The sequence below is a fragment of the Phascolarctos cinereus genome, unplaced genomic scaffold, assembly GCF_003287225.1.
Source record: "Phascolarctos cinereus isolate Bilbo 61053 unplaced genomic scaffold, phaCin_HiC Scaffold_726;HRSCAF=1367, whole genome shotgun sequence".
Classification (NCBI taxonomy): Eukaryota; Metazoa; Chordata; class Mammalia; order Diprotodontia; family Phascolarctidae; genus Phascolarctos; species Phascolarctos cinereus.
Window position 1 is genome coordinate 421,880,590 of NW_027556098.1, and position 16,019 is coordinate 421,896,608.

Here is a 16,019-nt window from a genome sequence, read left to right on the forward strand (position 1 = left end):
GATCACTGATTCCCTGAAATCCATCCGTTGACCCCCAGGTTAAGGCCCCTTGGTCTAGGCTTTCAAGAAGTCTCGAGCTAGGAAGGAAGGTGAGAGACCGAGGCATGCAGGGGAAACCTGGAGAAGTACACCCCTCTGGCCAGCGGCCATGTTTGCTGCCCAAGAATAAGCCAGAGCCTCCGTTTCAGGATGGACTGAGAGGAGGCGGCCCTGGAGGACAGCCGGCTGCAGTCGGCCTAGGTAGAGTTCGGCCCATTTGGTCGCTGGGTTCAAGCTCCTTGGTCTGGGGCAGAGGCACTGGGGAGGGGTGGGGTGCTTCCACACATTGGCTTATTGGCTCGGCAGAGATGCTGCAACTCGATCGTTCAGTGCCTCTTGGCCAGATGGCTGATCTGCCCGGATTGCCTCCTCTCGGCCCAGCGGTCTCTAGCACACTTGGCTCACCCTCCAGCATCTGCCGCCCTTCCTGCATTTCCTCCCTTGAACGTGCTCTGGCTAGCCCCCTCTCCCCACAATGTACCCCCACCCTGGTGTGCACTGAGGCCACACGGGTGCCTTTGGGGGCATCTCGCCCAATGATCTCTACAAGTGTCCAAAGAACGCTCAGCTGGACATTCCTTCCCATGTGGGCAGGCAGGGAGCCCTCAGGAGGGGGCTGGCTCAGACCTGGCTCTGCCCCCTTCCCCTTTCTGTGCTTCAGGCTCCTTGTGTGTAAAATGGGGTGGGGGGGCCTTCCAGCCTCCAGAAGTCCTCAGAGCTGGATGGCCCCTCTTCCCCCTCCTTCCCCCAGCCGGCCCCCTCTGACTGGGGCCCTTCCAGCTTCAGCCCAGATGCCCCTCCCTGCCTCTAGGCAGCTCTCATCTGTGGGAGGCCCTCCCTTGGCCCAAGCTCTGAAAAGGGCAGCGACACCCCACTTATCAGACGGGCAGAGGGTGCAAACCTGGGCAGGATGACAGGCAGACAGGTTGGCTGCAAGTCGGGAGCCAAAAGGAGCTCAACAGATTGATGGAAACCATGGCCGACTCCACTGAGCTCATGGGATCCCTAATGTGGAGCTGGAAGATGTTGGGAAGCCAAGGCAGGAAGAGAAGAGGAGAAACAAAACCTCCTCGGGCCAGCTAGGTGGTGCTGTGGATGGAGCACCGGCCCTGAATTCGGGAGGACCCAAGTTCAGATCCGACCTCAGACCAAACACTTGACACTTACTAGCTGTGTGACCCTGGGCAAGTCACTTAACCCCAACTGCCTAAAAAACAAAAAAAAAAACAGGAAAAAAAGAAAAGAAAAGAAAACCTCCTCCACCAGGGCTTAAAAAACCATAACCAGAAGTGAAATAGGGGAGAGTGATGAGTCAACGGCTGGCTGCCAGAAAAAGATCTGTGGGGCTCGGTGGACAGTGTGCTGTGAGGGCCAAGAGTAAGAGAGCTACCGAACCTGGTGTTGAGGGCGCCTGCCCAGAGAGTCAAGTGGCAGGGCAGCCCAAGGTCCCCATCAAGTCCTTCATTTTACACAATGGGAAACCGAGGAGAAACTGAAGGCCTTTCCTGAGGCTCTGCGACGAGTCAGTGGCACATCTGGGGTTAGAACCCAGGAGGCTCAGCTGTAAGGACCCCTTGAGACTTTGCCTCCCCACATGCTCTCACCTTGTGGTGGTGGAAACAGCAGCTCGTTTTGGGGAAGGACCTCCTGCAGAAACTCCAAGGATAGGGTGCAGGCCCTCCGCTGGACCCCTTTGGAGTCAGAGGGAGTGGAACCCAGCCTGCCACGCCCTGGGTGCAGGTCCTCACTCTTGGGTCAATGATTTCCCTCTCTGGGCCTCATTTCCTTATTTGTAAAGTAGACATTGTGCAAGATGAGAAGGAGAGGAGAAGATGACAGCACCACCTACTGTGTGCTAAGCCCTGGGGAAAGGGAGAGAAGATAACAGCACCTACTGTGTGCTAGGCACTGAGGAAAGGTAGGGACGATGACAGCAGCACCTACTGTGTGCTAAGCACTGGGGAAAGGGAGGAAAGATGACAGCAGCACCTACTGTGTTTTAGGCATTGGGGAAAGGGAGAGGAGATAGCCACACCTACTGTGTGCTAGGCACTAAGGGAAGGGAGAGAAGGTAACAGTAGCACCTACTGTGTGCTAGGCACTAAGGAAAGGGAGAGTAGATAACAGTAGCACCTACTGTGTACCAGGCACTGGGCTAAGTGCCTTACAGTTATCTCATTGGATTCTTGTGACAGCCCTGGAATGGGTTAGTATCTCCATTTTACAGATCAGGAAACTGAGGTAGAGAGGAAGTGACTTGCCCAGGGTCTCATAACTAGGAAGTGTCTGAGGCTAGATTTGAACTCAAGTCTTCCTGACTCCAGACCTGGCTGTATCCACTGAGCTATCAGCTACCTTAAGAAGACAGAGAGAAAGCAGGAGGGCAGAGGGTGCGTGGGGGCTGGAAGCCCCAGCGGCTGGTCGACAAGAGGAACGTGACCCACATTGTCCACCTCAATTGCCTCGATCCCGGCCCCTGCCCTTCCGCCCTTTGTCCACACACCGGCCAGACCGGCCGCCACCCTGGGGCTCCCGCCCTGTGAACAAACAGGACCAACTTTGGCATTCCCTGCTCAAGCCTCTCCTGAGCTGGCCAGGCCGGTTCCTCTGATCTCCACCCAGCTCCCAGCCTTCTCCCGCCCCCGCCCCGGGCTCTAGCTAACCAGGGGACCCAGGCTCCCACTGTGGCTGGGGGGGGAGGGGCCGCCAGCCCGGCCTGCCCGGCCCTCCAGAAGGGGGTACTCACTACCTGCCAGTCAAGGCAGCCCCTCCCACCCAAACAACGCGCAAGTATTTAACACCTGCTTCATGCTGGGCACCAGGGGCCAGGGGAAAGTCAACCCTCCCGGGCCCAGAGAAGCAAATCCGCTCAGTGTGCGGGGCTTCACAGGGGAGAGGGCCCTAAGCTGAAGGACCGAAGAGGTGCAGCCCGGGGGAGACACGGCCAGAGCACAAAGGGTCTGTCGTTTTGGGAGCAGGAGAGGGAGCCACTGAGAGTGCTTGAGCAGGGGAGTTACCTGGTCAGAACTGTGCTTTTGGCTTGAACAAAAGGAGAGAACACAGGGAGCTGAGGTGTAGATGCACCGTGCTTAGCTCAAGGCCTGGCACACAGCAAGCACCTCATAAACGCTCCTGGACAGTGCTTCACAGAGCCCTGCACACTAAGTGGTTTCTCTGCTTCTCACTTTGTCTTTGCATCATCTCCAGCCGTTCTGGCCAGCTAACTTCCCTAAGTACGTGCCTTTGCCCAGGCTGTGCCCCCTACCTGGAATGCCATCCCTCCATGCTTCTGCATCTTAGACTCCATAGCCCTGGGTTCACCACCTAGCCATCCCGGTGCCCCCAGGCTCTCGACTGCTTGAAATCACATCCACTATTCCTTCGTGAATATTGTCCCTCACTGTTCTCTGCCCTCCCTCAGGATGGCAGCTCCTTGGAGGCAGGCACCCAGGGCCAGGCAGACACACACAAGGCCCTGCTCCATGTTCACTGAACGCTTTGGGCTCAGAGGATTTGCCAGGGTCACACAGCATGAGAGGGGCAGACCTCCTGCCAGCAGGGGGGAGGAGAAGCAGCCTCAAAAGTGCCCCCCCATCTCTGAGCCTCGGTTTCCCCCTCTGTAAAGCAATCCTAACAGCCATTTCCTCAACATTTGAAGGCTCCCAAATCGGCCTTCTCAAGCCCACCCCAGCACCCAGGACGGAGCAGGGTGGGATTAACATCTCCATCTGAGGTGGTCCTGGTGGCTCAGAAGCCTGGTCCCTCTCCCAGACCAAGGTCTTTCTGCCTCAGGTGCACCTGAAGAGAGAGGGCTTGCGTGTCAGGGGTGGGGAGGAAAGAGAGCAGGGGAGGAGGAGGAAGCAGGGACGGAGGGAGGGAGGGAGAGAGGGCTCAGTTTCGGTCACACCCAAGGCCAACCACAGGCTTGGGGCCCCTGGGGGCGGCCCTCCCTTCCACTGTTCCCAGGACCTAAACCACTTGGCCTCTCCTTCCAAGGACCCAGGCATCCTGATCCCCCAGTCCCCACCTCCCTTAAGGACCCAGGCTCCTGAGCACCAGCTACCACTGGCTGGAGGTTCCAGCTCCACCTCCCAGGGCCACACCCCACCAGGTGAAGGCTTAGGTATGTGGGGGAGGCGGGGCACCTAGCTTCTCTCTCTCTCTCTCTCTCTCTCTCTCTCTCTCTCTCTCTCTCTCTCTCTCTCTCTCACTCTCTCTGGGACTGGAGCCTAGGCCTGCCGTGCTGGGGAGGCTCCTTCTCCTGAACACAGCTGCATCTGCCAGACAGGACATCAGTCCAGGTGAGCCCCAACACAGGAACCCCAGCATCCTGTGCCCCCAACCAACTCTTTCTGCAAGAAGCTGGCCTTCCCTCCCCAACCCAGGTATTCCTCAGCCTCTGCCCCCTCAAAGATTCCGGCGTCTCAGACCCCAGAGGCACAGACTCCCAGGCCCCACTGCTCAGGGACCCGGGCGGCCCACACCCCATTCCAGGGGCCCTGCCCAGAGCGCTCCCCAGTCCCAGGTTCCTCGGCTCAGGGAACAACCAGATACGAAGGTCCCAGCATTTGCCAGCTAAGGCCTCTCTTCTCCCTAGGCTGGAAGCCCCCGCTCCTGGAGCACCATGACCAGCCCAGCAGGGTGAGTGTCCTTCCCCTGGGGCTAGGAGCCTCCTGTGCCCCCATCCTCCCTCCTCCCTCCTCCCTCCCCTCCGGGCCCTTCCCTTCTTTCTCCCAGATCTGCCACTCAACGTAGGGCTCTGGTGGAGGGGAAGGGGGAGGGGGTACCTGAAATGCTTCACCCAGTGACCCTCCAACCCTCCTCCCCAGGCCCATTGCAGCCCCCAAGCCCAGTGCCAAGTCCATCTATGGTGAGTCAGGGGCCACTGACCGCCCAGGCTGGGGTGGAGGCCGGGATCTCAGGATGCTTGGGTCCCTGCTGGGTCATGGGTCAGGGACCCAGTGCTTGACCTTGTCCAGTAAAAGAACTGTCCAGGAGCCTCCACCCACACAACCCCCCAGTTACAGTGACGGGGTGGCTCAGGCCAAGGGGAGGGCCTTGGAGGTGGTGAGGAAGATTAAGTGGAAGGCCTGAGTTCAAATCCCAGCCCTGCCCTTAAGAGGTCTGGCACGTGGCTGGATCCCATCTCTGGGCCTCAGTTTCCTTGTCTGTAAAATGGGGAAGGCCTCCATGGTGCCTTCTGCCTCGAGTCAATGATCCTAAGGCCCCTTCCAGGTCATTTCCTCATTGGCAGAGAAGGAAGGATTCTGAGAAAGGTGATCCGAGCTTAGTGGGGGGAGAGGAGAGTTATCTTTCCCTCAACTTCCCTCTTTCTGGCCCCAGAACAAAGGAAGAGGTACTCCACAGTGGTCATGGCAGACGTGTCCCAGTACGCGGTCAATGTGAGTCTTGTGGCCTGAGGGAGTGGGGTGAGTGGGGGGGGGGCCCAGACCCTCGACCTCACCTGCCTCGCCCCCCACAGCACCTGGTGACCTTCTGCTTGGGGGAGGAGGATGGGGTCCACACCGTGGAGGATGCCTCGAGAAAGCTTTCAGCCATGGATGCCCAGGGCCGCATCTGGGCCCCAGGAGATGCTGTTGCAAGTGTCCGTGGGGCACGTGAAGCTTCTGGATGTGGACTCCAAGGTCAGAGGATGGGTGGGCAGCAAAGGAGAGGAGGGAGGGATTTGGAGCTGGGACCCTGGCCCTCTCTGGCCCTGGCTTTCTCCCTCTAGAGAAGTGGATGAGAGGATCTCAAAGCACCTTTGGTATCAGAGGGCACAGAAGTGGGGAGGGGGGGCAGGAGAGAGACTGTGAAAAGAATGCCCTGGGGAGCCGTGATACAAGCACCCCAAAGGTGCTGGTAGATTCATTAGGAGATGCCCCTTCCATGGGCACTGGGTGTCCTGGGGTGGGATAGGAAGCCTTGCCTGTACCCCCCTCCCCACCCTTCCCACCCTCCCACAGGAAGAGCTAGAGTCCTATGCCTTGAACTCCATTCTTCGATGTGAGGCTGTATTCCCCCCAGGCCAGACACAAGCCCTCCTCCTCCTCGTGTGTCAGGAGCCTGACCGGCCCCAGCCCGATGTCCACTACTTCCAGGGCCTCCGAGTTGGAGTAAGCAGGGTGCTGGACCCAGGCTCCGGCAGGGACAGGGAAGACAGGCTCCAACTGGCCCATGGGATACAGGGAGGGGTTTGGAAGGGGGACCTGGAAACTGCTCCCAGAACTGGTGGAGAATGAGAGGTGGGGGGAGAATGGGGTGGGGGGACCAGCAAGGTGAAGGAAAGGAAGGGGAGATCAGGAGGATGCTGGGGAGAGGTGCCCCAGAGGAGGGCCGCCTGACCAGCTGGAGCCCACGGGCCCTTGATGAAAGCCCTGGTGGAATCTGAGGAAGACCCACCCAAAGACAGACAGGGCAGAGAAAAAGGAGGGCTCAGAGAAGAGGAAATCAGGGAGCAAAGAGGGAGACCGGAGGACAGAAGGAGGCAGCAGGGAGATGGGAGAAAACAGCAGGGAAGAGAAAGAGGAGATAAAGTGAGCGAGACAGTAAAGGAGACAGCCGGGAGAAAAGAGGGCAGGGGGCATAAAGGAAAGCCAGGATGAGGTGGGCATCTGGGCTCCTACCGGGACTCTCAGCCTGGGGCAGTCCCCCCCACCTGGACTGGGCCACCTCCATCCCCCCCTCCAGTCTCTCTGGCAGCTCTGTTTTTGTGCCTTGAGAGAGGCCAGGGCCCCTGAGGAAAGGACTTGGGTGGGCCCAGGGCAGGAAGGCCTGGAGTGGGGGAGCTGCATCCCCCAAAGCGTCTTTGCTTGGCAGGCAGAGCTGATCCGGGAGGACGTTAATGGAGCCCTGCAAGCCCAGCGATCGGGCAGCGGAGATCGGCGAGCCGCAGCCCTAAGGTGGGTAGGGAGCAGGACAGGGAGGGGAGAAGAGAGGGAGTCTGAGCTCTAGCATCCAGCCCCTGTCTTCACGCTGCCCCTCAGGGCCACCCAGGAGGAGCTGAACCGTACCCCCAGCCCTGGGCCTGTGGAAGCCCCCTTCCAACGTCGGCCTTCCACCCGCGTGGCCATCGCCCCCCGGGAACGCCTGCCGGGACCACTGGTCAAGGAAGAGGCAGCTGTCCCCGAGGAGGAGGAAGGTGAAGGCTGGGGGTGTCCCATGGAAGGGAAAGGGGGAGATGGCCTTCCTTCCCTCAGGGAGCCCTTCTGCCTGGGGCCTCTTCCTTGGGGAATCCCCGGTCAAAGACAGGAGATACAGCCCTGCCCATGGGGAACCAGTCTGACCAGGGAAACTGGAGCCACTCAGAGGTGCAAAAGATGTTTAGGAAGTGAGCCGCTCCCATCTGTATGCAGAGGAGGGGGAAGGAGGCAGTGCTGGGCAGGTCGGGACCCTTTGACTCTGAGCCCTGCCTTCCTCCCCAGGTACCCAGAGGCCAGCCCTGGGGCTGGTGAGCCTGGAAGCTGAGCGGAATGTGGTGAGTGGCCTAGGCAGGAAACAGCGCCCCCGGGGACACGCGGGGCCCCCTCCCATGACTCACTCTCCCCCCTGTGGGCTTGCAGGACATCTTGAACCACATCCTGGACGATGTGGAGAGCTTTGTGGCCAAGCTGCAGAAGTCCGCGGAGGCCTCCCGGGTCCTGGAGCATCGTGAACGGGGCCGAAGGGTGCGCCGGAGAGCTGCGGGAGGTAAGGGAGGGAGGACCCCTTGCTTCAGTCCATTCATCCCTGCCTCCCTAGACACACACAATACACATAAAGACATATACACACACATACAATACATATGTATATACATACTATATACACATGCATACACACAATACACATATAGACCTAATACACTTATACACACAACACATGCATGCATGCATACACTCACACAATATAGCATACACCTATGCATACGCACACACACGAAATACACACATACACACAATACACATAAAGACACACACTTATACATACATACAATACAATGTATATACATACAACATACACATACACACATACATACACATACACAATACACGCATAGACATAATACACACTTACACACGCATACATGCAACACACACGCATGCGTGCACATACACATAAACACACTATAACACACATATGCAATACACATACGCGCACACACGAAATACACACACACAACCAGAGCGCATCTGAGTGAGGAGAGAATGAAACATCATTGATTCCACTCCCCCACATCGGCATAAGCATTTATTTAAACTGAGCTTCGGGTCTCAAGTCGGGGCAGCGCGCATTGATCGCTAGGTCTGCAATGCCCCTGGACGCGTCTCCGTGGGCCACTGCGATCTCTGCCCTCGCTGAGAGTCGGAGGCCGGGACGGGGCAGTCCAGCCTGGCTCTCTCTCGTGTTCCAAAGGAGCATTGAAGCTAAAGTTCCATCCGCGACCCATCAGATTTTTGCAGTCTAGGAGAATTGATGAAATAGATTTGTAAAGCGCTTAGCACCAGGCCAGGCACAAAGTAGGCAGGCACTTAATATACGCGCATTCTTTTCTTTTCTTTTCTTTTCTTTTCTTTTCTTTTCTTTTCTTTTCTTTTCTTTTCTTTTCTTTTCTTTTCTTTTCTTTTCTTTTCTTTTCTGTTCTCCCCAAGACGCTCTTTTGGGCTCAGGATGAAAGTCACCTTCCACGGTTGCCTTAGGTGGAAAGAAGTCCTCCCAGGGAGAAGCAGGGTAGTAGTGTGATTTGGGCCGGCTTAGCCCCCTCCCAACCAACACTCACCACACAGAACACAGTCACAGACCCGGAGGCAACAGGTCTGTTCACAGCAAGCGATGAAACAACAGTCATCAGGGCAGTTACAGAAATCGGGGGAAGGGACAGTCACAGGCTTTGTCCGAGGAGCAAGGGGAAATCGCAGCTCACCTGAGAAGTCTGTTAGTGTCTCTAAGGCTGCCCGTGCTGGGAATCAAGGGACCTGTCGAGGGACGGACTGGCCTTCAACGCTCCCCTTTCCCACTAGCATTCAAAGACTGGACCTCTTTCCCCTTCCTTTCCCCTCTACACCTACCCCCCCCTTTGTCTCTTGCCTCTCTCTATGTCTGTCTTTCTCCCTCTTTCTCCCCCCATCTCTCCCTCTCTCCTTTCCTTTCTCTCCTCTCCTCTCTTCTCCTCTTCTCTTTCCCCAGAGTCTGCTTTCCCAAAAGTCTCACTGGCAATCAGGAGTCACATCTCTTGCCATGTACAGGCCTTCCAAGGCCACTTTGGCAGGGTGCTACATTACATTTACAGATGGGGAAACTGAGACCCAGAAAGGAGGAAGAGATTTGCCTAAGATAGGACACAGACCTGACAGTTTACTCAGGGCTCTTTCAACCACACTAAGATTCTTCCCCTCATTTCCCTGTTCCCCCTGCCTCCATCTCTCCCTCAGAGGGGCTTCTGACCCTTCGGGCAAAGCCTCCCACAGAGGAGGAGTACACAGACATTTTGCAGAAAATCAAGTATTCCTTCAGCCTGCTGGTAAGCTATCTGGACCTCTGCTTGATCCCGGGGGGGGGGGGGGGGCTCTGTTCCCTCTGACCCTGATTCCCCAGGTCTGGTCCAGGAATGCACCCCACTCCCTGGGATGGGGCATGGTATATCCCAGGCCCTCCAAGAGGGCAGCTGACCCAGAAGCTCCTCTCCTGCTATCTCCTAGGCCCGCCTCCGCTCCAACATCACAGACCCTTCCGCCCCAGAGCTGCTTCACTTCCTGCTGGGTCCGCTGCAGATGGTGAGGGGGCCCTGAAGTGGAAGGGGGTGTGTTCGGACCTCCGGGGGGCCTGAAGTGGGAGGGGGTTGGTCAGACCTCCGGGGGGACGCGTGGAAGGGGCCGTCCAAAGAGGCAGGTGGTCAGAGTTCAGACTGGGGCATCCCTCTGATCCCATGCTAGGTGGTGGACACAACCGGTGGCCCCAGCTTTGCCCAGGCCGTGCAGCAGCCTCGCCTGACGGCGGAGGCCGTGGCTCTCCTGAAAGAGAGTCTGACGGCCCGAGAGGTCGAGCTCTGGACTTCGCTAGGAGACGCTTGGACCAAGGCCCGGTAATTAGAACCTGAGACTTCCCTGTGGGGCTGAGTGGGCGGAGAAGAGTTTCCCTGGAAAGGCTGGGAACAATTCGAACAGCCCCCGGCGTTAGCTGGCCTTTCTCCGGTACTTTAAGGCTTGCAAAGTGTTCTACAAATGCTCTCTTTTGGGGCAGCTAGGTGGCGCAGTGGATGGCGCATTGGATAGAGCGTTGGCCCTGATTTCAGGAGGAACTGAGTTCAAATCCAGCCTCAGACACATAACACTTACTAGTTGTGTGACCCTGGGCAAGTCACTTAACCCCGTTGCCTAGCCAAAAAAAAAAGTTTTCTTTTGAGCCTCATCACCACCCTGGGAGGGAGGAATTATTATCGTCCTCATTTTACAGATGAGGAAACTGAGGCAGGCGGCGGTTAAGTGGCTTTGGTGACCCTCCTGCCTCCTCCCTCTGTGGCCCCCACAGGCTTGAGCTTCCCCCTGAGGATGGCACCCCCTACACTCCGATTTTCTGCAGTGGCTGGGAACCAACCCCCAGTACCCCCGGGGGCCAGCCCTGGGAGGATCCTGTGGAGGGACAGCACAGGCATGAGAGACGTCGGTGGCAGGTGAGCCCCTGCCCCCTTTTCTGAGCCTCGGTTCAGTCTGAGGGGGGAATTCTCCCCAGTGTCTGCCAAGCTCTCTCTGAGCTGACAGGCTCTGATGGGAAAAGCTCAGGCTGAGCACAAGGAGGCCTGGGTCCCGGGCCAAACAGCTAAGCCTCCCTCCTGGCGTTGACATTTTATGATGGAAAAAGTCTTGGGACTGAGATTCTGTGGTCCCTTGAAGGGTTCCAGGGCAGGTACAGGGCAGGGATGGACGAGGAAGAGGCAATGACCCTGGTTGCCCCTACCATCAGCTTCCTCTTCTCTCCCTCCCAGCAATCAGCCCCACAGATCGAGGTCAATGGGTGAGTCTGAGAATGGGCCCTGGGTGGGGGTGAGGAAGGAAGTGGGGGGCCTGGTGTGGATGGAGACCCTGGGAGGGATGGGCTCTGGGATGAGTAGTCCTGGAAGCTCTAAACATCTGTCTCTGTCTCTCTGTGTCTGTCTCTGACTGTCCTTCTTTGTGTCTCTGTGTCCCTTTCTGGGGTTGGGGGGATGCAGGTGGGTGAGGTGGTAAGAGGGCAGGGAGAGGGGAATAGGCTGGGGGGGATGCGGGAGGGATACAGAGACACAGACACAAATGAATGGGGCCCTTGGACTGGGAACACAGGCAGAGATGGAGTTGGGTGGGAGGGTGACGCAGGGAGGTGTTGGGGCGGAGACAAATACAGGTACAGACAGTCATGGAGACAGGCAGCAACACAGAGAAACACACATGTACAGAGACACACACAGACAGAGGGTCCAGGATATACATGGAAGGGGAAGAGACCCAGGATGAGCATGAGAAGAGGTCTGGGGCAGCCATGGCTGGGACAGGAGAAGGGGACTGGGGTGCAAGGGTCTCACTGGGTCAGTGAAGAATCAGCTTCAGGGAATGGCAAGTCAAGGGACCAGGACGCTGGGGCCCATGGGGCAGAGGGGCCCAGACACTGGGGTCATAGGGACAAGGGAAGCAGGAGAATCAAAGATAAGGGGAGGACTGCGCAGTGGAGGGGGCAGAAGCGGGGCTCTGCAGGGACTGGACCCCGGAGCTGTCAGCCCCGAACAGGGAGGGGCTGAGGCCCTGAAGACCCCCCCTCCCTTGCACAGGTAGGACTGGGGGGGGGCCTAGGCCCCACCCCTCCCCTTGCCCCACTCAGCCCTGGAAACACATACCCACCCGGTCTCCACATCTGCTGCCTTACTCCTGCAATTCTTTTATTCTTTTTCTCTCTCATTCTCCTCTCTCTCTCTCTCTCTCTCTCTCTCTCTCTCTCTCTCTCTCTCTCTCTCTCTCTCTCTCCCTCCCTCTCCTCTCTGTCTCTGTCTGTCTCTCTATGTCTGTCTGTCTCTGTCTCTCTGTCTCTCCTTTCTATCTCTCTCTCCCTCTTCCTCTCTCCTTTTCCCTTCATTTTTCCCTCCTCTCTTCCTTTGCTTCTCCAACCCTCCCTCTCCAGTCTGTCTGTCTTGCCTCTCTCTCTCTTTCCCTCCCTCTCTCTCCATCTCTGGCTCCCTCCCTATCTCTCTCTCTTCCTCTCCATCTGTCTTGCCTCTCTCCCTCTTTTTCTCCCTCCCTCCCTCTTTCTCCATCTCTCTCCCTGTCTCTCCATCTCCCCTCTCCCTCAGTCTCTACCTCTGTCTCTTTCTCTGAGTCTCTGTAGCTCTGTATGTCTCATATTTTGTCAATGTGTGTCTCTGTTTCTGGGGCTCACTCTAGTTTCCCCTCTCCTGCCCCCCCCGCCCTCTCATCCCTGCCTCCCTGTCCTCCCATTTCCCGCCCCCCATCCTCCCATACACAACTGCCCCCTCTCCCTTGGGTGAAGCAGCTTCCCTCTGACCCCTTCCCCCATACTCCCTCTCAGTCACACAGAATCAGACTCTGAGTTGGAGCCAGGAGCAGGGCTGGAGCCCGAGCTGAGGGTCCCAGGGAAGTGGGTCCTCTGTAACTACGACTTCCAGGCCCGGAATGGCAGTGAGCTCTCTGTCCGTCGAGGGGACCTGCTGGAGGTGACCAAAACCTGGGGCCTGGAGGATGGGGAGTGGGGGGAAACAGAGAGATAAGGCATAGAGGCAGAAGCAGAGACAGAAAGGAGCAGATGGAGGCAAAGATGCCCTCTGCTTCTTCAGCATCCCCTGACTCTCCCAAGTGCCAGGCGCTGAGAGGTTCTGGGCCTCCCTTCTGGGGAAAGCCAGCCCCTTCCTGCTCCCATCCTCCAAGAGCTTGCTGCCATCATCACCCCCCTAAGAGATGCTTTCAGCTCTCCCTCTCCCCTGGAGCCTCCAGTTCGGTTCCTTAAGGGGAATCTGGACAGTGCCTAGGGCCCTGACACTGAAGGAGCCAGTAAGTTTGATGAAGGAATAAAGGTGAGGTTAGGGCCTCATACGGAACTCTAAATCTTGGTCTACCTGCCCCACCTCTCAGGTCCTAGATGATGCCCGGAAATGGTGGAAGGTTCGGGACCTTCAGGGACAGCAGGGTTATGTCCCCTACAACATCCTCACCCCACACCAGGGGCCTCCAAGCCGAAAACCCAGCCCTGCCAGGGCACTGGTGAGCAAGGTTGGGGGAAGGAAGACTGGGACCCTGGGGGGTGCCTGAGCCCCCCCACTTAACTTCTGTATCCCCCCAGGACCAGAGGACCCCTCCCCCACCCCTGGCCCCAGCCCCTCCCAGGCCCTGCTGGGGCAGCACGGACAGCCTAGACCTGGACGCTGGGGAGAAGGGTATGTGGGTGGGAGGTGGCTGGGCACCTTGGAGGGCTCTCCAATGCTTCATCGAGGAGTGTTTCCAGAAGGCCTGCTTCTGGGAGAGTCTGTCTCTCAGTGACTTTGCTTGTCTCCCTCCAAGCCCACCTCTGCATGCCTTGGATCAGTCCTCTGTCTCTTTCTGCATCCACTACCTGGGTCTCTGTATCTGCCTGGGGGAGGGCAGGGGAGGGGCAGGCCCAAGTCCTTGGTCTCGATCCTTTCCAGCCTCTGCTCCCTGAGGACCCTGACTGGAGGGTGGGGGAGGGAGAGGTCCTAGGCTCTGGCCCCAGCTCGGAGCTGCCGTCCTGTCTCCTGTCTCTTTCTGTCTCTGAGTCTCTGGGCTTCCCAGCCTCTTTTGACAGCTCTGCCAGTCATCTCATCATTTCTGGGCCTCGGCCCTCTTTGCTATGTCTCTCTGTTACTCTCTCTCTATCAGTCTCCAGGTCTGTTGCAGATGAGCCCAGGATTTGGAGACAGGAGAGCCATGGGTTGGAATCCCTCCGTGGTGCTTCCTGTGTGACCGTAGATAAATCACTTACCTTCTCTGAGCCTCTGTTTCCTCATCTGTAAAATGGAAATGATTACCCTTGTAGACCTACCACCCCCAACACACACACACACACACACACACACACACACACACACACACACACACACACGTTGCGAAAGGGAAAGCACTTTGAAAATCTGAAAGCACTATGCCAAAGTGAGCTTGAGGTCACCTAGCCCAGCCCACCCATTTTGCAGATTAGGAACCTGAGGCTCGGAGACTGATTTGCCCAAGGTCACAAGGGCCTCGAAGTGGCCAAGGCAGCATTCCGTGGATCTGCCTTTTCTCTTGTGCGTGACTCAGTGGGTCTAGGGCCTTCCAGCGCCCTGGAGCGGAGGGGGGAGGGGAGTTACGGACCTGGGCTCTGGGGGTCCCACAGCCCTGCCCTCCTCTCTCTACCTCAACGACATCCCGCAGAGAAGTTCGCGCACATGCTGAGCATTAACGAAGAGCTGCAGGCACGCCTGGCCCAGGGTCCCCGGAGCCCCCGGAACTCCAATCGAGCGCCCGGCACGGTCCGCCTGGCCCCGGAGGCCCCGCTCAGCCCCCGTTCCTCAGCCCCCCAAGTCCGCGCCTGGCTTCAGGCCAAGGGCTTCAGCCCCGAGTGAGTGCCTGCTGCAGGGAGCTGGGGACGCAGGGGACTGGAGAAGGGGCGTTTCCTTATCTGAAGTTCTCTGGGACCCGAGTCTCTGCAGGGGCGCGAGTCGGCAGAAGGACATGGTGCTGGGGTACCAGGGAAGGCTGGGGGGCTCAGGACCCCGAAGTCTGCGGGAATGGAGGGCGCGGGGAGCTCAAGATGCCCAGGTCCCTGTACAGAGGATGGTTAAGCCGGACAGGGGTTGGGCTGGCCTGAGAGGGCGAGGGGCCTCCTGACCAGCTTCGCCCCTCCCTCATCTCTCGGTTAGGACCGTGAGTGCTCTGGGAGTCCTCACTGGCGCTCAGCTCTTCTCTCTAAAGAAAGACGAGCTGCAGGCAGTGAGCCCAGAGGAGGGTGCCCGGGTCTACAGCCAAGTCACTGTGCACCGAGCAATGCTGGAGGTGAGTCTGGACGGACGCTGGAGTCCACGAAGGGGAAGGGGGCCAGAGCTCCGGATGCCGAGGTCCTGATCTCCCCATGCCAGGGTCCCCAGGAGGGATAGGGTAGAGCTCGCGATGCCATAATCCCCAGGGAGCAGGGGGCCAGAGCTCCCAATGCCAGGGTCCTGGACTGGGGAGGGGGTCGAGCTCGCGATGCTGGGGTCCCAAGGGGGGGAGAGGCCGGGGTCCTCAGCTCTGTCTCCACTTTCTCGCCCCAGGACTCGGAGAAGCTGTCGGAGCTGGAGGCGGTGATGGAGAAGCAGAAACGGAAGGTGGAGGCGGAAGCGGGCGCGGACGCGCTGTGACCCGCCCCCTTCTACCCGGGGCCTCCTTGGGGGCGCGCAGAGCCCCGCAGCCCTGCCCAGACGGAATGATCCTCCCTAGTCTTTTCTCCCGGCCTCGGCCCGCCGGCTCCGCCCAGCGCACTCCTGATTGGCTGAGGGCGGGAGGTGCAGGGCCACCGAGCCGGGAGTACGGAATAAAGCGCGTGGTGTCTCCAGAGGGGTCGGGTTTTGTGGCGGCGCCGGCCCCCACCACATCCACCCCCGCACCCCCTGATGGCCTGCTTTGGGTCTACACTGTCTCCCTCTCAATGCCCCGCCCCGCCCAGCTTAGGAAGTGTTTGAGCGAATAATTCCCAGGCATCTCCAAGGGTTGAGGGCGCAGCATCCCCTAGCACTCCCTGGGGCCAATCATGAGGCCTGGGCTCCTCAAGCCCCGACGTGCTGTGCACCTGAAAGGGGCAGAAACTGGGGGCCCAGGCCTCACACCAAAGAGCAGCAGCACTCAGGCCTAGGACCCCCCCCAGCGGACCCCGCTGTCACAGGCACACGAGGCGCCACCCCCACCCCACCCTGACCTGAGGACTGAACGAGGTGCCCACCTTACTGAGCTCTCGGGCCCCATTTACTGCGTGACCTTCGGTGCGCCTCACCTCCC

General features: G+C 58.5%; 1 protein-coding gene across 1 annotated transcript; it reads left to right on the top strand.

The window, feature by feature from the left end:
* The first annotated feature begins 4,218 nt into the window (after nt 1-4,218).
* Nucleotides 4,219-15,579, top strand: EPS8L1 (EPS8 signaling adaptor L1). The gene is given in 22 exon segments (XM_078146035.1): nt 4,219-4,340; nt 4,637-4,680; nt 4,869-4,909; nt 5,383-5,441; nt 5,522-5,623; nt 5,625-5,684; nt 6,006-6,155; nt 6,859-6,941; nt 7,026-7,180; nt 7,464-7,516; nt 7,602-7,728; nt 9,450-9,538; nt 9,717-9,791; nt 9,951-10,099; nt 10,546-10,687; nt 11,000-11,028; nt 12,568-12,712; nt 13,128-13,256; nt 13,336-13,429; nt 14,421-14,607; nt 14,909-15,041; nt 15,299-15,579. Coding segments are annotated over 21 exon segments (2,106 nt in total). The 5' UTR covers nt 4,219-4,340; nt 4,637-4,663; the 3' UTR covers nt 15,386-15,579.
* The last annotated feature ends 440 nt before the right edge of the window (nt 15,580-16,019 follow it).